The sequence below is a fragment of the Chiloscyllium plagiosum genome, unplaced genomic scaffold, assembly GCF_037043375.1.
Source record: "Chiloscyllium plagiosum isolate Xiang-an unplaced genomic scaffold, Cpla_swu_hap1 HiC_scaffold_25, whole genome shotgun sequence".
Classification (NCBI taxonomy): Eukaryota; Metazoa; Chordata; class Chondrichthyes; order Orectolobiformes; family Hemiscylliidae; genus Chiloscyllium; species Chiloscyllium plagiosum.
The window spans coordinates 7692408-7720077 of NW_028270163.1; the positions used below are offsets into that span (position 1 = coordinate 7692408).

At 43.6% G+C, this 27670-nt stretch overlaps 1 protein-coding gene across 8 annotated transcripts; it reads left to right on the forward strand.

Annotated features, from left to right (window-relative positions):
- The first annotated feature begins 3840 nt into the window (after positions 1 to 3840).
- tsen54 (TSEN54 tRNA splicing endonuclease subunit) lies at positions 3841 to 27670 on the forward strand. Of its 8 annotated transcripts, none has more exons than XM_088000437.1 (11): positions 3841 to 3887; positions 5863 to 6027; positions 7378 to 7441; positions 8825 to 8908; positions 9503 to 9601; positions 11124 to 11176; positions 13609 to 13716; positions 17131 to 17795; positions 20330 to 20390; positions 21707 to 21823; positions 25900 to 27670. In XM_088000437.1, exons 1-11 carry the CDS (start codon positions 3847 to 3849, stop codon positions 26048 to 26050), a joined length of 1608 nt encoding a protein of 535 aa, XP_087856563.1. In that variant the 5' UTR covers positions 3841 to 3846; the 3' UTR covers positions 26051 to 27670. The 8 variants fall into 8 exon arrangements, with proteins under 8 accessions (XP_087856563.1, XP_087856564.1, XP_087856566.1 ...); XM_088000438.1 differs by having other exon boundaries at positions 13621 to 13716; XM_088000439.1 differs by lacking the exon at positions 3841 to 3887 and adding an exon at positions 3948 to 3968.

Sequence of the window (27670 nt, forward strand, 5' to 3'; positions counted from 1 at the left end):
CAAATTTTATAGAAAACCAAACAACTGTGGACACTGGAAATCAGAAATTGCTGGAAAACATTTGCAGGTCTGGCTGTATCTGTGGATCATTTCTGAAGAATAGTCTCTGCGCCTGAAACCTTAATTCTGCTTTCTCTCCACGGATGATGCTAGACCTGCTGGTTTTTTCCAGCAATTTCTGATTTTGCTGCAAATGTTATAGGATGGGAAGTTTATATGGGAATGCTTGATTTGGGATCTCTCTATTTGATGGCAAATTGACCATGGAAATGAGGTATGTCTTGTGATGTGATGTCTTCCCTTGTCTGCAACTCATTTCCTAATTGCTCTTTTGGACTATCCCCATCATTCATTACATAGCTGCAGGTTGCACTGTCCATATATCTATGGCAGTCGTTTATATAAAGGATGTCTTTTGAAGCAGTGGTGGTGTCCCTATCTCAACGCTAGAAGCTTGGTGTTCAAGTCTCACAGCAGGACTTGTTGGTCATGTACAATGTGGTTGTAACATGGCCAGTCAGGCTGTTTGTGTGCCTGTAAATCCTTCCAATATGCCTGATGGCAGGCGATAAATAGCAGGGGAGTTTCCTGATCAGTCATTCTGCAGAGGTCAATGGCCAGCCATTGTAGTACCTTCATTCATAAACATGGACCAACCCATTGAAAATCCATGGATCATTTCTCAGCAATGACATTGGGAGAAAAGACAGATTGTAAGTACTTCTAGAAGTTATTTTAGTAGACTTTCACAACAAAGATTGTTAGTTCAATCTAAAGCTCATTGAAGTCAAAGTCTAAATTTTTCTCCTTCCTTCTTCCTCTCTCTCTCTCTCTCTCTCTCAATGTGGGGCAGCTAGTCCAGGGACAGTCCCCTTCAAGGAGGAGAGTCCTTGCACGTACACACTCACTCACACTGATCCAACTCTCAAAAGGAAAAACACCCGAGTGGCCAGTGACAAGCAATGCCCTTCTCTCCGTTTATTTTTTCTTCTTGGGGAGCCATCCCTGTTTATTTTTTTAAAATTTTTAAAATTTCTTCTATTAACCCCCACACTACCGCCTAACCGAAGTAGTGCTTATTTTTTTCCCCAGCACCCATGGTGCGTGTGTGCAGGTGTGAGACACAGTGAAAGACACAAAGTGCACGAATCTTTATTCAATTTTCACCACCAGGAAGATAGGAAAACACCCGAGTGGCCAGTGACAAGCAGTGCCCTTCACATCAAAGGGCAATGCTTTGTGATCAAAACAGTGAAGGGGAGGGTAGGGACTAAATCAAAATAGAGTTGGAGGGGGAAATAATGCACTCCACTCCCTGCGGCGCCCACCTCTCCCTGAACAACTCCAGGGTGTTGGTGGACACCGCGTGCTCCTTCTCCAAGGACACCCGGGCCCTAACGTAACCGCGGAAGAGGGGCAGGCAGTCGGCCCTAACGACCCTCCACGGTCCACTGCCTGGACCTGTTGATGGCCAGTTTGGCCCTAAACAGTCTACTAATAGGGTAGGTTAGGCGGATTGGCCATGCTAAATTGTCCGCAGTGACCAGAGATGTTTAGGCTAGGTGGATTAGCCATGGGAAATGTGGGGATAGGGTAGGGTCTTGGTCAGTGTTATTCAGAGGGTCAGAGAGACTTGTTGGGCCGAATGACCTCATTCTGAGCTGTAGGGATTCTATGATTCCAATAGGTTATTAAATAAAGAAGTGGCTATTAAGTAAAAGGTGATTATACACAATTAAGATTCATTGGATTGGGGTCATATTTGGCATAGATTGAAAATGTGCTAATGATAGAATAAAGGGAAGAATTGTTAGGGTGCAGCTTAAGCCGTGAAATATCAATGACCCTGATGAAAGGATGAAGTATTTTGTACACAGGCTTTCTAATGATACAAAGTCAGACGGGCAAGTGAGTTTTCAGGGGGATTACACTGAAGCTTGAAAATGGTTCAGATGGTTTAAACGAATGGGCAAGAATGTAGGAGTGCTATAGTGAAAAGAGGAAGCCATAATAGTTTTTAAATGCTGACTGACTGGAAAATGTTATTGTTCTGTGGATCTGACCTGCTTTATGATCTGTTAATGAGTCATGAGAACATAACAAATCGAAGCAGGGCTGACAAACCTGCTCTGTCATTCAATACAGGTTACCAAAAATATGCATGTAGGTACATCAAGCAAAAAGATTGGAGTACAAGAATAAAGATGTCTAACAGGACTGTATAGGGTCCTGATGAGGCCATATCTGGAATATTTTGTTAAGAAAGATAAAATACTGGGAAGCTAAAAACCTGAAACAAACACAGACAAATCCTGGGTATAGTCAGCAGGTCTCAGAGAGACAAACAAGGTAATCATTTCAAGTCTACTTTCACACTGTTTCAGTTTTGGTCACCGTTTCTATGAAAGGATACACAGCACTTGCTATAGAGAGTGGGGGATGGGGTTTACTGGACTGCTTTCTGGGATGGCTGGTGTGTTCTAGGAGTGGCGTTTGAATAGACTCAGCTGATATTTCTTGGAGCTCAGAAGGGTCAGAGATGACATCATTGCAATATATTAAATCCTGAAGGGACTTAACTGGGTGCATGCTGAGAGGATGTTTTCATTGAATGGGAAGTCATAGTCATTGTGCTATAGGAAAAGGACATTCAGCCTAACCCCAAGAGCTTGTTCTCTAAAGAATAATTCATTCAGTCCAAAACCCTGGTTTATCCCCTTAGCCGAAAATTTATCCAATTTCCTATTGTCTGCTTCCACACTCTGGTCAGGAGTCAGTTGCACCCCCTACCACTAACTGTATGATATACCCAGCCAAGCTGTTCCAGTACAGCTACAGCATTGGCATATACCCGACAATGTGAAAAATTACCTTAGTATATCCTGTGCACAAAAAACAGGACAAATCCAACCCGGCCAATTGTCCACCCCATCAGTCTACTCTCGATCATCAGTAAAGTGATGGAAGGTGTCACCAACAGTGTTATCAAGCAGCGCCTGCTCAGTAATAACCTGCTCAGTGACGCCCAGTTGTGATTCCACCAGGGTCACTCAGCTCCTGACCTCATTACAGCCTTGGTTCAAACATGGACAAACAGAGCTGAACTCCAGATGGTTTAAAGTGATAGCCACATTGACATCAAGACACTGGGACACCACTCCATTGGGCTGAAAGCCTCTGAAGGAAAACTGCCAAGAACGCCATTTAAAAATAAACCCCAGGCCATTGGATCGCTACCCATGGAGTAGCCAGAGTGGGTGGGTGGAGGTAAGCTACTGGAGAGCCATGATCATCCAACTCGATAGTGACTCTGGGCATTGGCCAAGCTGGGCAACAGGTCCTGGCGGTGACTCTGGGTGGAGTCACACACGGCGGGCACTAGGACCCGGCGGTGACGGTGGGCGGTGACGGTGGGCGTGGTTACTCTGCGGGCACTGGGACCCGGTGGTGACAGTAGGCGGGGTTACTCTGTGCGGGCACTAGGACCCGGCGGTGACGGTGGGCGGTGACGGTGGGCGGGCGACGGTGGGCGGGCACTAGGACCCGGAGGGCGGTGACGGTGGGCGGTGACGGTGGGCGGTGACGGTGGGCGGTGACGGTGGGCGGTGACGGTGGGCGGGCACTAGGACCCGGAGGGCGGTGACGGTGGGCGGTGACGGTGGGCGGTGACGGTGGGCGGTGACGGTGGGCGGGCACTAGGACCCGGCGGTGACGGAGGGCGGTGACGGTGGGCGGTGACGGTGGGCGGGCACTAGGACCCGGCAGTGACGGTGGGCGGTGACGGTGGGCGGGGTTACTCTGCGCGGGCACTAGGGCCCGGAAGCCCCTCCCCCTCACGCTGTGGAGATGGAGGCGGCCGCGCTGGGGGCTGTGAGCCGGAGCCTGAGGTAAAGGAACGGGGCCCGGGGGCGGTGAGGCCCGGGTTAAAACCGCGGTGTTTACATGTTGAACCGGCCGGGCTGCTGGAGGTGAAATTGAGAACAACAGCGTAGTTTATAAACCCGGGAGGGAATGTGTCTGTCTGTGGGGGTGGGGGTGGGGGTGGGGGTGGCTGTGTGTCTATGTGTGGGTGTGGGTGTGTGTCTGGGTCTGGGTGGGGGTGGGTGTGGGTGTGTGTGTGTGTGTCTATGTCTATGTCTATGTGTGGGTGTGTGTCGGGGTGGGGGTGTGTGTGTGTCTATGTGTGGGTGTGGGTGGGTGTGTGTCTGGGTGGGGGTGTGTGTCTATGTGTGTGTGGTGAGTGTGGGGATGTACTGGGTTGTTAAAGGGGGCTCTCAGGGTCCACCCCCTCCCCCGGTCAGGGGTCACCATGTTAGGATAGAGGGGCATCACCACATTGGGATCAGGCAGAGCTGCTCCTCATAGAGCATTACCACAGAGGGCTGTGGGGGAACAGGGACCTTGTGGATGTTTAAGGCTGAGAGAAATTCTTCATCAATCAGGGGATCAAAGATTTAGGGTGAAAGGGCAGAAGAGTGGACATGAAGGACGTTGGCCGAGGCTCCATCCTGTTGAGTGGCACAGCAGGGCGAGAGGGGCAGAATGGCCTACTCCTGTAGCTGTGTCGTGCAGGCCTTGTGTGGTCCCTCCTGGTCTGTATGAAGTTAAAAATCACAAAACACCAGCTTTCAGAGCACTGCTCCTTCATCGGGTGGTCTGGGATCTGAGCCACAAAAGTCACCAAAACTGACCAGGCTAATTTGGTGAAATGTCCTCACTCATCTACCTTAAAAACCCCATCGCTCGGCTTCAGCCTGGGTACAGATCAGTGACAGATGGGAGAACGCCTGTGATTTCTGAGGCCTGGAATATGTGTGGTTTCAGCTGCTGTGTTGAAGGGTTTGTGTTTAGCTTGGGATGTACTGTATTCATCTGAGACTTCTTGATCAGGTATTGATGTAAATGCAGGTAATTGTGATGATTGTAATCACAATAGTCTGGCACCAGTCTGTGGACTTTCTTGTTTGTTTTGCACTTCTGATTGACAGATGCAACTCACTCTCTCAACATCCGCATAACTTATAGATGAATCGAAATCCTGGAAGGTTTTTGTTTTGGTTATTTTCATACTAAATTAGAGGTCAGGTGTGATGAGCTAATCTCTCTCCCAAAGTGTCTCTTTCTCCATTTATTATTTTACAAAAATGCCTCGTTAGCCTGAGATCAGGAGTAGCACACACTCGTGCCAATTGGAAGGTTGTGGGGTTTGAGATCTGAGACATGAGTAAGTTAATTATCTATAAAGCATAGTGAGGTCTCAAAAATGTGAAAAGTGCTGTATAAATGCAAGCTCTTCTTTGTTCTTTCGTGTAACAATGTATGTATCTGTTCATCTGACAGAAGGTGGAAAGGACAAACTGGTCATCTGACATTTGAAAACAGCAGGGTTGCAACAAAAGAGCAAAGATTTGCTTTTATACAGCACTTTTCGTGACCTGTTATGTCTCAAAGGTACTCCCAGCCAATGAGTTACTTTAGAAGTGCAGATATTGTTGCAAAATAAGAAATGCTGTTGCCACGGGAATAGTGACCAAGAAACCATCATCAACTGCTGTAAAAATCTAACTGGTTCATCAATGTTCCTTCGGGAGGGAGGCCTGTCATCCTTACCTGTGACTCCAGACCCACAGCAATGTGGTTGTGTCTTAATTGCCAGATTAAAATGGTCAAGCAAGCCATTCAGTTCAAGCATTGCAACAAGTGCCAGCCTTGTCAGCAACAAACATATCACTTGAAAGAATGAAGAACCCAGCAGGCAGTTGTAGTGGGGATACACTCTCTATGTCATATAGAGTGATAAATAAATGCTTTAACATACTTGCAGCTAAAGTTTGCAGACTTTCTTTTGTGCTCCTTTTGCAGCTCTGAGGAATTGTTTGCGGCACGATCCCGGGATCACAAAATTCCCCAACGGACCCATGGCCAGAAAGATTTCATTCCGGATGACTCTGAGGAGCAGATGGAGAGGCTGCGGGTGTGTCGAGAAGAGCAGTGGCAGCTCCTATCTGAAGAGCGAGTGGAACGACTGTAAGGATTGCTGCTTGTCAGTCAGAAATACCCGGGACCTGAAATATCATGGGGCAGCTGCCAGAACCCAACAATGGCCTCACTACAATAACTATAGCTCAACCACACAGGCAGAAGTAGGAAATGGACAGCAGGAGAAGCTTCTGTATTGTGGGAGTATGGTGCAGTTCCTTTGATTTGACATTGAGAATATGCTGATCAGACTGTTCCCTCAGTCTCTAGTCCATTGTGAAGTACGTAGCCTCAGCTGTTTTCTAGCCTGTTTTGATGAGAGTTCAATGTTTCAACATACTTTATAGGATTTGGGTTGGACCATATGTTAATTACTGATTACGCTACTCCTCTATACTGACCTCATCAGACAGCCCTGGGATAGGTACAGAACACAGTTGGATCCAGAGTAAAACTCCTTCTATACTGGCCTCATCATGTACTCCCAGGACAGATTAAGCTTGGTTAGATACAGAGAAAAGCTCTTTCTATACCGCTATCAAACACTCCCAGGACATGGATAGCGCACAAATATAGTGTAAAACTTCCCTACTCTTTTAAACTGGACGTAAATCTACTTTTACTCTTTTAAACTAAAAATAAATGGAAAACAAAGTTCCCTCTCGATGCTGTCCCCATCAAATGCTCCAAGGGCAGGGATAGCACACAAATATAGTGTAAAACTTCCCTACTCTTTTAAACTGAAGGTAAACATAAAGATCCCTCTACATTGTCCCCATCAAATACTCCCAGGACAAGAACGGTATGAGGTTAGAGCCTGAGTGAAGCTCCTGTGATACTGTCCCCATGAAGCACTCCCAGGACAGGGACAGCACAAGATAGGGACAGAATGGAGCTTCCTTTGAGCTTTCCACTAAAATAATTCCATTACAGAAATAGCACACATTGAATGCTGATTTTGGAATCCCTACTGTGTGGAAACATGCCCTTCGGCCCAACACGTCCACACCGACCCTCCGAAGAGTAACCCACCCCGACCTGTTCCCCTACCCTATTACTCTGCATTTACCCTGACTAATGCACCTAATCCCCACACCCCTGAATATGGTGGGCAATTTGGCGTCACCAGCCCACCTAACCTGCACATCTTTGGATTTAGTGTGATGGTAGGGAGATGATACTGATTGGCAGACTTTTCTGGAGTTCTGCACTAGTTGATAATTCTTGTGACAATTGATGGCTTAGTAATCTCCTACACGGACTAATGGGTTTTATAAATGAGGTGGAATGTGAGGATAATAATGTTATTCATTCCCTTAGCTGGCAGATTTATGGTGACTGAATTGCTGTGTTTTGCTTTGTGGGAGATAGTTGCATAAAGTTTCTCTCTTCATTTAGCGGCAGCCTGGTAAAAGCCGAGTGGAAGCCCCAGGAAAGCATTGTGGAGCTGAAATCCAATGCAGTGAGTTTATTTTTCCTGCCATTTCTAAAGCAGATAGCTCTTGATAGAACATGTAACCTTAAAGTGGCTTCTGCTTTAATCATATTTCAGTAATAAGCATGCTCTTCCATGATCGGAGCAAGCTTTTCTACCTGTTTCTGTGCAATTCCCCTTTCGTAAAGGTGATTTTAAAAAAAATAGTTAACTGTTCTAAATAACATGCAGAAAGGAGATAGAATTTCATTACAGAATACAGTCAGTTCTGATATAACGCAATAGTTCCATTCTCATGCGATCTCACGTTATAAGAAAATCATGCAATAACCATGCCGTTCAAACTAATGGGGCTGGAATTTCGTTATAGCCAATACAGGTAAGGAGAGTTTGTGTTCTACAAATAATGGTTTAAATTCTTCAATCACATTAGCCAATTTGCATTGAAGAAACATGCGTTATAGCAGAACCGGGTGTAGAGGACAGTCTGATTTCCCTTTTAGCGCCTTCCTCTTTCTGTCCAAATCAGAATGATTGCCAGGACTCTGCCCCAGTCCAGTCATTCTGGTGGAAATGGTCACATCTTGCCTGATGGTTCCTCTTCTAATGTTGCAATCTCCACAATTTATGAACATTTCAGTCAGCTGGAAGATAGTTGAAAAGTCACACTGTACCAAATTTCATCCCACTTTATTATACTCGACAGGTCACGGCCAGGCACGGCTGTGTGTCAGCATGGCCTTCTCCCAGTGAGAGGATCACGGGTTCAAGTCCCATTCTGGAGAAAACCAAGGTGGATACTCCAGTGAAGTGCTACATTGTCAGACACACTTTTGTTTGGATGAGTTTTTTAAAAAATCGTTAATGGAACCTGAGCCTTACTCACTAGGTGAGTGCTTGAGGCTCTATCGTCCCTTTCAGGTGCACGTGAGAACCCGTGACACTATTTAATGTGGGGCTAGAGGGTTCTCCCCAGAGTTCTGCCAAACAACATCAGCACAGACATAAAAACAGAAAATGCTGATGAACTGATGAAAGATGTTCTCCTGAAACATTAGTCCTGTTTCTTTCTTCACAAATGCTGCATGACTTGCTGAGCGTTTCAAATACTTTTTCTACTTTTAGTTGATTTCTGGCATGCACAACATCTTGCTTTTTGTGCTGTTAAAGATTATTTTGCTGTTTGTGAGAGCTTTCGTGTGTTGTTTGGTTGTCACGTTTCTTCTGGAGTAAAGACATTAAGGGGTTATTAAAGGCTGGTTGTAAATACAGGTTCTTTCTTTCTAACCTTCAGTAACTGATGTTCATTGCTAAAATTATACTGTCGGTACCTAACGCAATTGCAATCCATCTGATTTCTTATTTCTACTGCATCCTTCCTGCTCCACCTCCCTTCTCGATTCTATACAGGGCAAATTCTGGCACACCATGGGCCATGTGGTACATGGGAAACAATTACTGTACCCTGAGGAAGCTCTGTACCTTCTTGAGTGTGTAAGTATGCAAAGCTGTAAGATCTGCCGACCTGAAACCGCTATACTAAGGAATTTTAAATTCCCCCTTGGGATTTATTTACACAGTCCTTGGGATTGTGTGGATGCTCAACCTTTCTCTGTGGAGCTCCGATAAGGACTCCTGCTTTTATTAGCTCAAATGGGAACCAAGGGAGAGTTTCAATTTGTGACCCAGCTTTTGTTTGCCACTGTATTTGCCTGATGGGGAATCCATGATGACCTTACTCTCAAACCCTAGTAACAGTACCATAATCTAATCATCAGAAATCCTGTTTAAACCAGGCCCCCCCCCCCGCTCCATCCTGATACCCAGTCTCTCATCAGCTCAACATGAGTGCTAAGAGTCAAATTGCAGAAAGGCAGCTGGTAAGCTGCTACCTCTATTTAACTGCTCCCTGTCCTCACAGGGTTAAAATTGCCCCTTTACTGTGCAGCGCTGAGTCCATCTGCCCCCCGAAAGCGTCTTCTAATCCTGTTGTAGCACTAATGCTAAAGTTGCTGGTTTTCTATAGTGCTCTCTCTGTGAGGCCTCCTATTTGAATAAATACTTAACTGCAGTTTACCTGCTTTCCAGGGATCCATACAGATATATTACAGGGAGCTGCCGCTGTCCATTCAGGAGTCGTATGAGATTTTACTGTCTGCCAGAACCATTCCATTGGAACAGTATCAGGTACTGGAAGTGACCTGACTTCTAAAACTAACTATGGAACATGGACGCATCTGATTTCACGGTGGATAATGCAACAAGTGTGTCAGCCAAACCAGCTCGAATCACCTGCAGCTTTTTTTGGGTCTTTGATCAATTTTTTTCTGAAACTAGTTTAAGCTGTCAGCAGGGAGGAGACACAGGGCTTCTGATATTATCCGAAAATGTTGCAGATATCGTTCCTCCAGTGCACCTTTTTCCATTATGTGTGGATGTCAAGGCAATGTTGATGCTTATTCCTCTGGTGACAAAAGAATTCAGTGCAATATTTCTGTTAATCCAGAGGTACCATTGGCATTTTATACAGATGCTGCGCAAATACTCGCCACTGACCATATACACTGATGTTCAACCTCTTTTGTTTTAAACTGAGCTGCACTAAGTCACTTTATTTTGAGCAGTGATAGCAGCTTTCCTCTACTGTTGAGTCTTCTGCGATAAGGCTATTTACTACTTGCTAGTTGTAAGTTAGTGTGTTGGGCACTCTTGTTCTAGTTGCTTCTGTTCTCGTGAAGCCTGGGAGCTTCAGAGGGTTATGTGGTGTGTGTGTGTGTGAATACATCACTGTCCAGTTTGTTTATGGTCATCGCACAGTGGTCCTGTTTACTGGAGTCACTGATGGTAATCAAGAAAGGGAGAGAAATGGTGTTCTTTACTCCTCTCCAGAGATCTTGTTTGGACTCTTGACTGTTGTCCTTGCTGAGATCAAGTTGACCCAGTACAGACCAGGGATTTGTCCTGTTGTGTCTGTAAGCAGAAGCTGCTCAATAGTCAACCTGCTTACCCCAGTGAACCTAAGGAACTTGATTAAATTATTTATAAAATACTGACCAGGCGCACATGGAGAGTAAGACTGCATTTAACACAAGTACTTGTGTTGGGCAGGCTGGCAACGTTTAACCAAGGGATCTTTACCCAAGTAAATGTTCCCACTCTCCTTCCACCAGGCACAGCATTGGGAGAGTTTGGTTCTGTGATTTGAGATGTCGAGGTGTGAATCTGTTGCCTCTTGATGGAAGAAGTGACCTTTAGGTTTATTGACCAGGCATTATTTATTTAATGAATATGCTTTGGAAATAATGTGCACAATTTGTGTTGAGAATGTAGGGAATGTAAGCTAACTATTTTCACTTGGATTTTTGCACAAAAAAAAATTGTTTTTGGAATATTTACTTGGTGTGTTTCTGCAATGGTGGGGTTCTTCGCTGCTTCTGATGTTTAACCCTCACTGACTGGAGGTCAGGCAGCACATGAATAGAGAGAAAGAGAATTGGTATTTCAGGTTGGTGACCTTCTGGTAGAATTGGAAAATGTAAGAGCTGGAAGGTCATTTATCTGTAAGGTTAACAGTTTCTCTTTCCCCACATGCTGCTATAGACCTGTTGACTATTTTTTATATTTCAGGATTCTCACCATCCAACTTTGTACTAGTTGAAGATGCAGTTTTGCGATATTTTCTCAGATCTTCTTTTCTTTGTTTCTAAAGGTCTACAGCCACTTGAAGAGACTGGGTTACGTTATAATGCGGTTTGATCCCAGGTAAATTCCCTTCTCTGTCACCATTTCCCTGAGGAATATGAGTGTTCTCGTGCATGAATTGCAAAAGGCTAGTATGCAGGTACTGTAAGCAATTAGGAAATCTACTAGACTGATACAGTTTATTGAGTAGGGAATTAAATTAAAAAATATATGGGTTATGCATCAGTTTTACAGGGCACTGTTGAGATCACATCTGGAGTACATTGTACAATATTGGCTACCCTACTTAAGGTAGTGTAGCAGAGGTTCATTAGGCCGATACCAGGAATGGCAACATTGTCATATGAGGAGACATGGGTTCGACAGGACCTGTATTCACTGCAGTATAGAAGAACGAGAATGGATCTGATTGGCGTGTCTAAAATACTATCAGGAGTGGACAGACTAGATGCAGGGAGAATGTTTTCCCTGGCTGGGAAGTCTGGAACCAGCGGTCATAGTCTCAGTCTGAGGGTCAGCCCAATTAGGACTGAGGTGAGGAAACATTTCTCCACTCAGAGAGTGGTCACCATGTGGAATTCTGTGCCATAGAAGGCTGTGAGTATATTCAAGCAAAATATTGATACATTTTTAGATATTAAAGGTATCAAAGGGTATGAGGAGAAAGCGGGAATATGGTGTTGAGCTGGAGGATCAGCCATAATCATATTGAATGTCAGAGCAGGCTAAAAGGGCCAAATGGCCACCTGCTCCTAGTTTCTACTTAAAGAAGATTATAAGTTCATTGAAGACATTTCAGAGAATACCAGACTAATACCTGGAATGGGCAGGTTGTCTTATGAGAATAAGTGAGACAGGCAAGATATGTATTTGTGTGAGCTTAGAAGAGAGGGAGGCAACTTGATTGAAATGTTAAGATCTCCAGTAGCTTGACAAGGGGGATGTGAAAGGATGTTTCTTCAAGGGGGACAATCTAGAACTAGGGATCACTATTTAAAAATAAGGGGTGACCCAATTAAGACAGAGATAAGACTAACCTTTTTTTTTCTCTTCACGTCTTTGAAACTCCCTCCTTCAAAATTTAATTGAACAATTTATTGTCAGTGAAATGTGTAAAATGTCGCCATGCTCTGGTGCCATTTTGAGGTACAGAAGATGATTATTGTTAAGGAAGGGGTTGGAAGGTTAATGGGGGGGATAGGTGGAAATGTAATATTGAGTTTACAATTGAATTAGCCATGATCTTATTAAATGCAGAGCAGGTTTGAGGATCCAAATGGCCTGCTGCTGAATTGCAAGCTTGATTGTTTTTCTGTACACCATCCTCTCTCACACTTTCTTGCATGTGTCTTGCCTTCCCAAGCTCCCTGGTGTTGACACTGGTGTTTAAAGAGCAGCTAGGTTGTGCGCTAAGGAACCACCCCCTCCCCCACTTTTAATGCAGTTGCTGGGTCAGTGGGAATGTCACTGGATTAATAATCCAATCAGTGCGACTAATGCTGCAGCGGGGTCACAAGTTTAAATCTCCCCACGGCAGCTGGTGAAATTTAAATTTGCTTAATAAATCTGGAGTGAAAAGCTAGTCTCAATAATGGTGATCGTGAAATTGTTGTTGGTTTGAGCAAAACTCCAACTGGTTCATTAATGCCCTTCAGGGAGGGAAATCTGCCGGCCTGACTTGATTCAACCTATGTGATTCCAGCTCCAGTGGTCGGCTCTTAACTACTCTCTGAAATGGCCCAGCAAGCCACTACACTCCAGGCAATTCAGGACAGGCATCAAATCCCATGAAAAAGTAAGGACAAACGCCATTAGCTGTAATAATCCCTGAAGCCATTAGCAGAAAAAAGCAGAAGAATGTAACTTAAATTTCTTAATTATTTATTTATTCTCAGGATGTGGGCATTGCTGGCATGACTGGAATTTATTGCACAGCCACAATTTGGTGTGAGGTTAATGTCCAGACTGGGGAAGCAGGACAGGTTTCCTTCCCTGAAGGACACCTGCGTTTACATTACTGAATGCTGATCAGAAACTGCGCACAGTTTACAATTAGGATGGCAGTCAAATTCTGCTGTGCTGCTGGTCAGAGCTTCCGATGGGAACGACACAAGCCACTTACCTCACCCAGAGAGCGGAGCACATATTCTGTGCTGACAATCCAGTACACTGGATTGTCAGCACAATCCAAGCTGGTGTTTCTCAGATCAACTGCTGAATCAAGGCCCTCTCACTACCATCTGAGGTGAACGTAAAAAAACACTCCATAACACTATTTACTGGGGAGCTATTCCCAAGAGTTTATCTCTCAGCCAACCTCCTAGAACACATGATCTGGTCATTACGACATTGGCGGTGATGGAATCCAGATGGGTGCAAATTAGCTGCCACGTTTGCTAAATTACAACATTCATTATGCTTTTAAAATATCTTCATTGGCTGGCAAGTGGTTTGTGAGGGATGCTGTATAAATGCAAGTTTTTTTTTTAAAGTACTGTTTTCAGTTCCTATGAGCGGAAATTGCATCTGGACTCTTCTCACGGTGATCTGGAAAAGCACCATCGCAAGAGGAAGCGGAGTCACAGCCAACAGGGCACCAGGTACAAACTGGGACAAGGCGCGGCGGGGGAGCTTGGGTGGATAAACAGGCCCCTCAGCCACTTGTTCACATGGGTCAGAGTATGGACAGTTTCACAAGATCCAGAATGGAAGGCAGCCAGATGCTCATTCTGGACTTGCATTTTGTGGGCTGGAGGTCAATGCCAGGCAGGGCAAGCTTTGTTCTTGTTTGGTCACCCAGTGTCAAGGCCAGGCATTGGTATGGCTGCAAAGTGAAGCTTGCTGCTGTGCCAGAACAGTGCTCTTTAATCCTGAATCACAAAGAGCATTCCTGCTGTATGGCAAGAATTACCAGAAGCGTGGGAGTGGAGTGGAAGTAAGACGTGACAGAGGATGAGGGTCACTTTGCTTGTGTGAATTCTTCCTGTTTGCTAGCTTTTAACTTGGGTGCTGACGCTAATCTCCATCAGCTTTCTAAAATAAAAATCCCTGAAATGACTTTTGTGTGTTAACGAGAGCATTCTCCTAATCTGGCCATTTAAAGTCATTGTTGTGCTGGAATCCTGACTGCCTGGTCCTGTTTATTGTCGATGGGAGTAACTTTGTTGCGGTGAGTCACATTTGCCTGGCATCAGTTACAGTACATAGACATGCAACATATTTTCCTAACCACTGCAATGGGGAGTCTATAACTGACCACTACACTCTTGACCTAGGATTGAAAAAAAAACCAGGGCTCTCTTCCTGCCTGATGTCTAGCCAGCCCTCTGACCCAAATATGCTTATGCGGCTGTGACCAGCTTCAATGATAATCTTGCCCACACTCTCTTTCGCTCAGTCTGAAAACATGGGAACTAGGGTGATTGCCCCAGCAAGGAGCCAACACTAGGACCAATTCATAACAAATGGTCAATATCAGGATAGGAGGGAAAGGAAACTCAACTACCCAAATACATATGGAGGATAGTGGGCTAGTGTAGGTTAGGTGGGCTTGGAACGGCGCAACATCGAGGGCCAAAGGGCCTGTACTGCGCTGTATTTTTCTATGTTCTATGTTCTATACCCAAAGCAGCCTGACCATAGTTACATTGATCAAAATCAAATTTCCATTCTATCCCCCCAACCCCCCCCACCTCCGCCGCAACAATTTGCCATCACCCGAACACGTCCTGTTTTCCAGTCTGCATTTGGAATCTTTCATCTTTTGTACTGACAGAGACACTCCCTTCCTCCTTCTCTTAGCACACAGTTGAGTCACCTTGGGCTCTAGGCCAGGCCTCTTTCAGTATGGAAGATTGGTGTGTGTCATTGAAATCTTACTTTTAAAAAAATAAACAAATGACGCCCAGGTGCTCTGATATTCTCACGTTTGCTGTGGCTATTTTACTTTTATTGTTTCACATGGGTTTGTGGTCCTGCAAGGTGGCCACAAATTGCTCTCAATTTCAAGTGTTCTTATTAAATAAGTTCCATAGAGACCAGAGTTCCATTGATCAGCAACTTCCTAGAGCCAAATGGAGGAGACCCTTCAGTCCAATTTGTCCATGCCGATCAAACATCCAAATCTCACCCAGTCCCATTTGACAGCACTGAGCCGATATTCATATTTATATACCCATTCAGATGCCTTTAAATGTAATTGTAGCCGCCTCCACCACTTCCTCTGCCAACTCATTCCATACATGCACCATCCTCTGTGTGAAAACGTTACCCCTCAGGTCCTTTTAAATGTTTCTCTCTCATCTTAAGCCTATGCTCTCCAGTTTTGGATTTCCCCACCCTGGGAAACAGGCCTTGGCTATTCACCCTATTTATACCCCTTAGTTTATAAACCTCTATAAGGTTCCCCCCTCAGCTTGTGACAGTCCAGGGAAAAAGTCCCAGCCTATTTAACCTCCCCCTATAGCTTAAACCCTCCAACCTTGACAACATTTTTGCAAATCTTTTCTGAACTCTTTCAAGTTTTACAACATCCTTCTTTTTTAGATTAGATTAGATTAGATTCCCTACAGTGTAGAAACAGGCCCTTTGACCCAACAAGTCCACACCGACTCTCCGAAGAGTGGCCCACCCAGACCCATTTCCCTCTGACTGATTCACCTAACACTATCTGCAATTTAGCATGGCCAATTCACCTGACCTGCACATCTTTGGACTGTGGGAGGAAACCAGAACACCCGGAGGAAAGCCACGCAGACACAGGGAGAATGTGCAAACTCTACACAGGCAGTTGCCTCAGGTTGGAATCGAGCCTGGGACCCTGGTGCTGTGAGGCAGCAGTGCTAACCACTGAGCCACCATGCCGCCACTACTTCTATTAGTTTTGTCATTTTGAGTATGATGTCTCACTGCAGGACAGAAGACTTTGGTTCCCATGCATCATAAATTACCCAAAATAGCGTTTGCTAAAAGAGTAGCACACAATGTACTTCTCTTAACTATCCTGAATGCTCTCAGGTGTCTAAGTTAGTTCAGTAAGGTTTGAAACAACAATTCTAAAGCTTAAAACTCTGAACTAATCTGATTGTGTCCTTGCCAATACAGTGAGTTTTGCCTTTTGTATAAAGCTAATTCATCTTTTTTGCGTGTATTCATAAGGTGCCAATGGTCCTGTTTCCAAGCTTTAGAATCTACAGAAGAAAATAGAATTCTACAGATCTGAATGATCTTGCCTTCAAGTACCCACACCCTATCATTGTCAAATTCCAGAGTCTGCTCAGTGCTACATAACTGCTGGTCTTGCCAGTCTCTGGGAACTGTGCCTTACAAGGACTCGATCTCACCTTTCTTGTCCAAATGTTCACAGATTCTGGATTAGAGTGGTGCTGGAAAAGCACAGCAGTTCAGGCTGCATCTGAGGAGCGGGAAAATTGACGCTTCAGGCAAAAGCCCTTCATCAGGATAGAGGCAGAGTGCCTGCAGGGTGGAGAGATAAATGAGAGGAGGGTGGGGGTGGGGAGAAAGTAGCATAGAGTACAATGGGTGAATGGGGGTGGGGATGAAGGTGATAGGTGAGAAAGGAGGGTGGAGTGGATAGGTGGAAAGGAAGATGGGCAGGTAGGAGAAGTCATGGGGACAGTTCTGAGCTGGAAGTTTGGGACTGGGGTGAGGTGGGGGAAGGGGAAATGAGGAAACTGGTGAAGTCCACATTGATGCCAGATATTCACACTCCTGTCCTAGGAATATGCACTCTAGGTCATTCCATACACAGCTCAGAAAGAGTTGGAGAAAAACTACCAAAACCACTCCTCATCTTCCATCTGTATACATGTGCTGTCATAGATACCACCCTGGACATTAGGAAGACTGTTCTCTCGCCACTAGACAAGTATTTGAGATCTGTTTTGTTGAGTGCAGAGTATAGCCCATTGCACGTTTGTTTGTTGTATGTAGGGTGTATTTCTCTTTTGCATCAATATTATACTAATCCAGCCACTTCCTTTAAACTGTTTCAGGTCCAAGAAAAGCCACTGTGACCAACTGGCACAGACCGAGACAGAAGGACAGCAGCCGGGTGAACCCAGTCAGCAGGATGCCACTTGCAAGGTGCTGGAACAGGACATTGCTAAAGTGGCCCTGGAATCGCGACCACAAACCAAAGCAGACAGATTGGAAGAGAGTGACGACAAGTCCTTGGGTATCACTAGGCAGCAAGCTCAGCCAGAACAGAAGGCCTGTTCTCAATGTGTGTCAGGGAGTTCGGTTGCATCTTCCCAAGGGAGTCCAAGGGGAAGTTCGGTTATTAGGAAACCCAGGTGGGATTTCAGCAGGATAAAGTTCCCCAATGTTGGACGCGACTGCCCTCAGACCAAGCTAATGGCACTCGACCCCACCCTCCTGCCACCGAACATACCGGGCCGTGCCTCCGATGAAGCTGCCTGGCAGCAGAAAATAAACCTGAAGCGCGAGAACCTGTCCCAGAGAGAGAAGGAGAGGATGAAGAAAGAAAGCAGGTATAAAACAGACATCAATAAGGACAAGCGGGTGAGGCAGTGCACCAACTGGAAGGAGTACAAGGAGCTGCTCAAGTGGAAGCGTGCCAGAAATAAAAAGTTACCTGCCCACCTGTGGAAGGACAAAGTGCAGCCGCTTCTCAAACCAGGCCAGGTCAGCTCAGCAGGTAGGCTGAAGGACATCTGGGTAACGCAGCAGGAATGTGCCTGCAGACCTTGGAGTTTGGAGGGGTGGGAGAGGGCATGTGTGCTGTAATGTTGGCTTACAATTCAGAGAAACTGTATTAACAGCTGCTGAGCCTGTTTTAGCTTTTTGTTGGTATCCCAACACGCAATCAGAACAACTACTGACAGAGATCCTGCAACCCCTGTCTTCAGAGCTGACATGAACCTATCTCTCACTGTTTGTCAAATGCTACATCATCACTATTCTCCTCCAACTGATAGGTTGTTAAATTATTGAGGATTCACTAAATTATTTTGGAAAGCATTCCTGTTCTTGAATGGGAGCAGGTATGCTGTAGCAGAGTCTCTGTGCTGTATTAATGGTCTCTGATCTCCAATTTAAGGAGCTTTGAAGTGGCACAAAAACTTGATATATATTAAGTTTATCTGCTTTTCACCTCGTTTTAGTAATGTTTAGATTGCCTCATAGTGGTACAGAGAACAATTTGAAATAATCATAGCATAATTCTGGGCTTTCCTTCCACACTAATGGTCTTAACACCTCAGGCCATCTTTGTTATACAATTCTCTATGACCTTTTGAGAGTGCCTCCTTTTTAACATGTCCATCCATTCGCTTTCTACCTCAATGGTGGCCATCTCTCATAGTGAAATGGGCCTCTTGAGTCCTTGTGCTGTCTGCTACTGTTAATTGAGCAGCAAACACAGAGATGAACTATCACGAGACTCCCTGTTGTGAAGTTATATTAATGGGTGCACTGATTTATTGTAAAGTAACCACTCAGCCAAACTGGTTGCATTCAGACCTCTGCTTCAGTATTAAAACCCACAACCTTCTGAAAGAGTATACTTTGTCAAAATTGCTTTTAAAGATGCGATATTAGACCAGATGTCAACTCTGTACATCGTGTGCAATAAATATAATTGGATAATAAGTATTTTGGAAAGACGAGGTAGCAGTGGATTTAAATGGCTTTTATCATTCATGCATTTTGGAAACATCCCCACTTGGGTTTTGATTTCTCAGACACATTGGAAAAAATTACAATTTCACTGGAAAGGAACATTTGCAAATTTTTGAGATGTGTAAGACATTTATAAACTGCTTGCAGCCATACGCTACTGAAACTGACATTTGAGACTTCAAAGATATCACCGCTCAATTTCCAGAACATTCTTTGACCGCCTGTATAACCCAAATTAATGCCAGTCACAGAGACATCATAGTCCATAAAAGAATGCCTTTATCAAAAAAATGTGCAATAAGGAGTGATTGTTGTTCACAGCTGAGTAGGGTATTAATGTTAGATGGAGAGAGTGCTGGGATTGTTCCCTAGTTTGTGAAATTACAGTCGAAAACTGTGGCGCTATCAAATTACAATCCAGGCCACTCTTCCACACCCACTTATTGTACATTCAGATACAGCGACTGGGAAGGCTACAGTCTTGACTGGGCATGTGCAGTTTTGGTCACCCTGCTATAGGAAAGATATTAAATTGGAGAGGATTCAGAAAAGATTTACCGACATGTTGCTGGGAATGGAAGGTTTGAGATATAAAAATAGACTGGAAAGGCTTGGACTTTTTTCACTGGAGCATAGAAGGTGAGGGGTGATCTCATAGAGGGGCAAAGATAAGGTCAATGACGAGGCTTTTTTCCCGGGGGTGGAGAGGTGGTGGGATGGTGGGAGGAGTTCAAAACTCGGAGTATATTTTTAAGGTGAAGGGGAGAAAAAAGATTTAAGACATGATGGGCAACTTTTTTTACAGTGTGTGGCTGGTATGTGGAATGAACTGGTGAATGCAGATACAGTTTTAACATTTAAAAGACATTTGGATAGGTATATGAATAGGCAAGGTTTAGAGGAATATGGGCCAACACAGGTAAATAGGGCTATGTGGACTGGTCAGGCTGAAGGGTCTGTTTCCATGCTGTATGACTCTATGGGTGGAAGTTATTTTAATAAAATTTAAAATGATAGACAAATCAAAGTCAAGGCGCAAGAGGGTTGCCAGTACCCAAGGAATTTAGCACATTCAGTATTTGCTGCAGTGCCTTGATAGCACTCTTAATACTGAGGCAGAAGTCAGTGGGTTGAATTCCATTCCTCAGTTTAGGGCACAACATCCAGACAGGTCCTGGAGTGCAATACTGAGAATAGGATGTACTGGAGGAGATCCTGTCAGATGAGAGAGAATTAAATTGAATTCTTGTCCGTGCCTTTAGGTGGCATTAAAAATCCCATGGCATTATTCTGAAGAAGAACAGGAATGTTCTGTCTGGTGGCTTGGCCAATGTTCATCCCTCAACTGATGTTTGTGAAAGTAGATTCCTAGGCTATTCTGTTATCCCTATTTGTAGGACCTTGTGTGTAAGCTGGCATCACGCAGCAACTCCACCTCATTACTCCATTGGCTGTGAAGCACTTTGCAAGCTGCCAAATAATGCAAGTCACAATAATATACAAATTGATTTTCTCCTTGTAATAATCTATTACTTTCTTCCCCTCTCAAAGGAGAACTACAACAGCACATCTGCATCATGCAGTCTACACAACTCTTGGATCAAACTCCTTGGTACGTTCTTACACAGCAATATCTGGGATCACTTCTGTTCTGACAATTATGCACCATTTGACTCTTAACTCTGTGCCCATTGCAGTAATGAATCTTCTATAGACAATAGTGCAGGAGTAGACCATTCGGCCCTTCGAGCCAGCACCACCGTTCATTATGATCATGGCTGATCATCCACAATCAGTATCCTGTTCTTGCCTTATCCCCAAAACCCTTGATTGCACTATATTTAAGAGCTCTATCCATCTCTTTCTTGAAAGTATCCAGAGACTTGGCCTCCACTGCCTTCTGGGGCAGAGCATTCCATATATCCACATCACTTTCCTCAACTCTGTTCTAAATGGCCTACCCCTTATTTTTAAACTGTGTTCTCTGGTTCTGGGCTCACCCATCAGCGGAAACATGCTTCCTGCTCCAGACTGTCCAATCCTTTCATAATCTTATATGTCTCAATCAGATCCTCTCTCATCCTTCTAAACTCAAGTATATACAAGCCCAGTTGCTCCAATCTTTCAACATATGATAGTCCTGCCATTCTGGGAATTGACCTCGTGAACCTATGCTGCATTCCCTCAATACCCAGAATGCCCATCCTCAACTTTGGAGACCAAAATACCCTTTGATTAAGGGTATTACATTAACGATTTTCCAATTCTCTGGGACTTTTCCAGAGTCTAAGGATTCTTAGAAGATTATCGCCTGTATATCCACTATCTCTGTAACTACTTCCTTTAAAATCCTAAGATGTATTCCATCAGGTCCAGGGGACTTATTGGCCTTTAGCCCCGTTAGATTTCCAGGTTCTTTCTTTCTAGTGATAGACTCTCACTGATGATGTTAAAATAGTATGGTGACGAAGTATCTGAAAACAAAGCTTCCAGCTCAGCGAGCTAACTTACAGACTTATCATCAACCTGAGCTACAAATCTTCTCTCAAATTGCTAATATTGTACTGTCTATTTTTATATTACCTGCTTGTAGTGTATTTTCTCCCCTTGTTTGGTTATCTTTTGCTGTTTTTTAAAACTTTTCTAATCCTCTGATTTACTATTAATCTTTGCCACATACTATGATTTTTTTCTTTCAATTTAATATAATCCTCAACTTTCCTGCTTTGTGTTTGTCTCTGACTGGAATATACCTTTGCTGTCAGTGAAGCCCTATATTTTTACACCTCTGCCATTGTTCCTCAAACATGTTTTCTGCTAAATTCCTTTCCCATTCCCACAAAGTGAAAATTGCTTTGTAAATGTAATTTCATCTCTTTACATTGGTGAGCTTGTTATCTTAACTTTTTCCCCAATGGTGCTGTTTAGGCTGCAGGAACCCTCTGAGAAAATAAAGATAGTCTTCGATGTGTACCAGGCTGATACTGTGGCGGAATTCCGTAAAACCCAACCTGGGAAACCCTTTTCAAGGATGTGTGTTTGCAGGTAAAGCACAATACAGAGTTGAATTGTTGATTACACCTCTGAAGCATAGTGTTTTAGACATGTTTGTTCTGCACTAAACGGTGCAATTCTAACACAATTTGGGCCATTTGGATCATAAAGTCTGCTTTACTGTTTAACAAGATCATGGCTGACCTGGTCCAGGCCTCAACTCCTCTTTTGTGCTAATTTACCATAGCTCTCAACTTCCCCAGTGTTTCAAAAGATCCATCTATCTCCTCTTTTAAATGCTTTCTATGATCTCGGTTCCACAACACCCTGGGATGGAGAATTCTAGGCATTCACTTTGCTCTGGGAGAAGAAGTTCCTTTGCATCTCAGTATTAAACGAGAGTCCCCTTTTTCTGTAATATTCCCTTTTTTTGAGATTCCTCCAATACATTTAAAAGGCATCTGGATGGTTTTATAAATAGGAAGGGTTGAAAGGATATGGGCCAAATGCTGGCAAGTGGGACAAGGTCAATTTGGGATGTCTGGTCAACACGGACAAGTTGGATTGAAGGTTCAGTTTCTGTGCTGTATGATTCTATGACTCAATTTTAAAATTAAAGTTTCTTTTCAGTGTTTATTTTGTGCAATAAGCTGCCTGATGAACATGAAAGTTAGGAGGCCAGTTGCTGGTAGTGAATGTGTCATTAGCATGGTGATCTGATTTTCCTTTTGTGACCTATAATTGGATAAAGACAATTATATAAGGTCATACATGGTTAAATAATGCTTCTCCCCTCCACTCCCATACACTCTGTGAACCAAGGACAATTTGGTGTCTTCTTCATTTGATGTATAAGGAAACCTTTATGGCAATGCGTTTGCTGCTTAAGACCTGCCCACCAAAGTTGCAGGCAGTAATACTGTCCTTGTCAGTAATGTTACAAATGGCACAAATCCCTCTTTATCATTTAACCATTTAGAACGTAATTTGTTTTTCTGTAAAATTCTACAGCCAAATCTACATTGGTGATGAAATGTACTTCTCAGTATGAAATAACCAGGAGCTTAATTCATAGAGTCCTAGAGCCCTACAGCATGGAGAATGGCCCTTCGGCCTAAACTGGTCCACACTGACCAAAATGTCCATCCATGCTAGCCCCATTTCCCTGCACTTGACCCATATCCTTCTAAACCTTTCCTATCAATGTATTTGTCCAAATGCCTTTTAAATGATGTTAATATATCTGCCTCAACCACTCCTGCTGGCAGCTCATTTCATATGTGTACCATCCTCTGTGTAGAAAAAGTTGTCCTTCAGATTCCCTCTTATCTTTTCTTTTCTAACCTTAAACTGATGCCTTCAAGTCCTCAATTCCCCAACCCTGGGAAAAAAACTGAGTACATTCACCCTATCCATGTCTCTCATGATCTTATACACTTCTATGAGATTCTCCTACACTCTAAAGAGGTAAGTCCTATCTTGTCCAAACTCTCCCTGTAACTCAGACACTTTGGGGAGAAAGTGAGGACTGCAGATGCTGGAGATCAGAGTTGAGAGTGTTGTGCTGGAAAAGCACAGCAGGTCAGGCAGCACTTGAGGAGCAGGCGAATCGATGTTTTGGGCATAAGCCCTTTATCCTGGCAACATCCTTGGAAATTTCTTCTGCACCTTTTCCAGTTTAATAACATCCTTCCCATAGCTAGGTGACCAAAACTGAACACACTACTTCAAGTGCGCCTCACCACTGTACGACTGCAACATAATTCCCCACCTTCTATACTCACTTCCCTGATTGATGAAGGCTAGTGTGCCAAAAGCCTTCTTCACTGCCATTTCTACCTGTAACTTTTGGAGATATGTGCAGCTGAACTCCAAGATCCCTGTGTTTCACTCCTTAGGGCCCTACCATTCACCCACCTTGATTTGACTTTCCAAAATGGAAGACCTCACACTTATTCATTTCTTGGCCACTTCTCCAGCTGATCAAGGTCTTGTTGCAATTTTTGATAACCTTCCTCGCTGTCCACAATACCCCTATTTAAGTGTCATCAGCAACCTTACTAATCACACATTGTACATTCTCTTCCAAATCACTGATATAAACAACAAAATCAATGGTCCCAGCACTGACCCCTGAGTCACATCACTAGTCATAGGCCTCCAATCTGACAAGCATCCTTCCACTATTACTTTCTACTATCAAGCCAATTGTGTATCCAATTTGCCAGTTCCCCCTTGATTCCATGCAATCTAACTTTCCAGGGTACTCACCATGTGGAACCTTATCAAAGGCCTTACTGAAATCCATATCGACCACATCTACCGCCCTGCCCTCCTCAGCCTTCCTGGTCGTTTCTTCAAAGAGCTCTAACAAATTAGTGAGGCGTAATCTCCCATGCACAAAGCCATGTTGACTACTCCTAATCAAACCCTGTCTTTCCAAATGTATTTATATCTTATCTCTCAGAATCTTTTCAAGTACCTTACCTACCACAGATGTTAAGCTTACTGGTCTGTAGTTCCCATGTTTTTCTTTGCAGCCCTTCTTGAATAAGGGCACAACATTCTCTACCCTTCTTCTGGGATCTCACTCATGGCTAACAATGTTGGAAAAATATTAGCCAGATATTTCTGTCAATTTCTTCTCTAGTCTTTCACAGTGTTCTTGGATATATCTGGTCAGGACCAGAAGACTTATCTAGCTTCATACATTTTAATACATCCAACATCTACTGTGATATGGGACTATCCCAAAAATATCACTGCTAATTTGAGGACCTCGCCCATCTCCCGCTGTTCTACACATACATGTCCACTATGGTCCTTGAGGGGTCCTATTCTGTCTCTAGTTATTCTTTTTCCTTTAATATACTTAAAAGACCTCTTTGGATTCACCCTAATCTTCTCAGCCAAGGCCAACTTCTGCCCCCTTTTCACCCTCCTGATTTCCTTCTTCAGTAAACTTCTGTATCCCGTATAAACCTCCAGTGATTCCCTTGATCCCAGCTTCCTGTACCTGAGCGATGCCTCTATCTAAAACCAAGATTCTAGCTTCTGGTTGACCTATAGACCAAAGACGATGTCTGCCCCCTGCAAAAAGCAGGGCATTAGCTTCTGAAATGATGTTTGCCACTGAAAATGGAAGTGTAAATGATGCAAATACTTAGCATGTCTGGTACTACCAATGGGGAGAGAAAGAGTTAACATTTCTGGTCAGTGCCTTTCAGAGCTGCTTGGTAATGGAGAGCCCGATTCTGGCTTAACTCCAGTTAAGAATAGATAATACATTTCTTTTCCCTATTTAATCCAGAATTAAAATGCCAACTTCAAGCAGTCAAATAAATGACAGCACTAAAGGAGGACATATGACCATCGTAACTGTGTTGGTGATGTCCTACTTCAGGAGCTATGTGACTCCTTTGTTACCTTGATCTTTCTCTATAATACCACCTGCTGCAACTTGATATTAAAGCTAAATGTATGGGTTCCAAAACATGAGCTGTTTCTTTGGCCTAAAGCACTGATTTTTCTTACTTTTAAAACAATATTACCATTGGACATTTTTGCTACAGATTCCACAAAGTTTGACGGCCTTTTTCAGCATTAAGGTTCCTAGTTTCTAACGTTAGATGTTTCTAACTCAATCGGTATTATACTTGCTATTGAGTCAAAGAGTTGTAGATTCAACTCTCACTCCAGAGACCTGAACACACAGGCGCTATAACAAATCATTGTTATAGGGGAGGATAGGGGCACAGATCTTACAAGGATAACACAAGTGTGATAATAGAAATCCCCTATCTACTGCGAAGACCCACACAATTAGGGAAAAAAGATCAGGTCTGGAGCTGATTTCACAAGTATGTGAATCTGTATATCAAGGAGCGAGCGTATAGTGCAGTAGTGAGGCAGTGCTGCATTGTCAGAGTTTTGAATGAGACATTAACTCAATGCCTTGCTTGTCCGATCGGGTGAAATTAACAGAAAAAAATGAATGCGGTTCAAAGGTAATTAATCGGCTGTGAATCAATTTGTAATGCCTTGAGGTTCTGAAAGATACTGTTTGAATGCAAGTCTTTATTTCTTTTCTGACTAATGTTTTCTGTTTTGACCTGATGTATCTGCAGCTTTGATGGGCCAGTGCCAGACCTGCGTGTTATGAAGAAGTTAGCATTTCAGAGTGGTGAAGTTCCTGTTGTGTTTGCTGTGGTGGATAATGGGGATATTTCTTTCTACACTTTTAAAGAATTCAAACTGCCGGTGGATGTCTACCCCTGATGCTATTGGAGCTTTGGACAGCCAGTAGTACATTGCGCATGCTCTCAGGGATATCCAGGACACTAACCTTCCGGTTAGTAAGCTTTAGTTATCAATGATTGTCTGAAGCTTTTTGTCCTCCTCATAGTGTGTGGACTACTTGGTCATCCAATCTAACTGAGTAACAAGATTGTTGCTGAGATAGCAATCAATGATTACGTCTAACGGAACTTCCAAACAATATTTTAACCCCTCTGTACAAAGCTTGAATGTCAGAAAGAAATTCCAGAGTCCCTCTCCTCTTATCCCAGCTGAAATATTTATATTCAAAATTCAGTTGGTACCAGGAAAAAGCCATTTCTGATATGGAATTGGTTGCCTTCAGTTGCTTTGAAAATAAGAGAAAAAGTCCAAAATATATTTGTTTGTTTTAACTGCAGTAGTAGTAATTCTGCAAGACTTGTCATACTTGGGGCTAAACATTGTCATGGGTTTGCATGATTGTCCCCATTCTCCTGTTACACATGTTGTCTCTTTCCTATCTAAACAATGACAGGTTTACATCATGTCTTTGACGTAATAAAACTTCCTAAAAAAGTTTCATGAGTGTTTTAAAACAAAATACAGGATGCTGAGGCACAGAGAGTAATGTCATCTCAGATGAATAAAGGTTTGGTTAAAGAGAGAGAGGTTTTAAGGAGCATCTAAAAGAAGGATAGCAAGGTAGAGATGCAGGGAGGTGTAGGACAGTGACCATGTTGTCAATATACCTTGTGTGCTGCAGGATTTTCTAAAAACAATGGTCCTATATCACTTACTGCAGGGGATATAATTTGGCTCAACCTTATTGGGTGAAGATCATTTAATAGCTACTGAGTGTTAGCATCGGAGGTTAGAACTATAGGAGGGGATGCTTGAAGAGAAAGCTGGGAGGAAACCACTGAAGTTTTCTTTCACTGATATTTGTTTTTATTATTGCTTTTTGTAACTTAAAAAGAAAACCCGAGCAGAGAAGAAAGAGTTGAATGTAAAAGTTGTTTCTCAGGAAGCAAGATTTTGTTTAATACTGAAAGATTTGACACAGTTATAGGAATACTGCTGTGTATTGAAAGATCTGTAGCAGGCTAGAATTATATTTCTTTACTAAGATACCACTGATTCATTAGGCTCCACTTATTCAAAGAGAGGTGGGTGTTCAAAGTTTGTGCGAAGATTTGTAGCTTGGGTGCTCGTTGTTGTGGTTCTGTTCGCCGAGCTGGAAGTTTTTGTGCAAACGTTTCGTCCCCTGGCTAGGCGACATCCTCAGTGCTTGGGAGCCTCCTGCGAAGCGCTTCTTTGATGTTTCCTCCGGTGTTTATAGTGGTCTGTCCCTGCCGCTTCCGGTTGTCAGTTTCAGCTGTCCGCCGTAGTGGTTGGTATATTGGGTCCAGGTCGATGTGTTTGTTGATGGAGTTTGTGGATGAATGCTATGCCTCTAGGAATTCCATGGCTGTTCTCTGTCTGGCTTGCCCTATGATAGTAGTGTTGTCCCAGTCGAATTCATGTTGTTTGTTGTCTGTGTGTGTGGCTACTAAGGATAGCTGGTCGTATCGTTTCGTGGCATTCATCCACAAACTCCATCAACAAACACATCGACCTGGA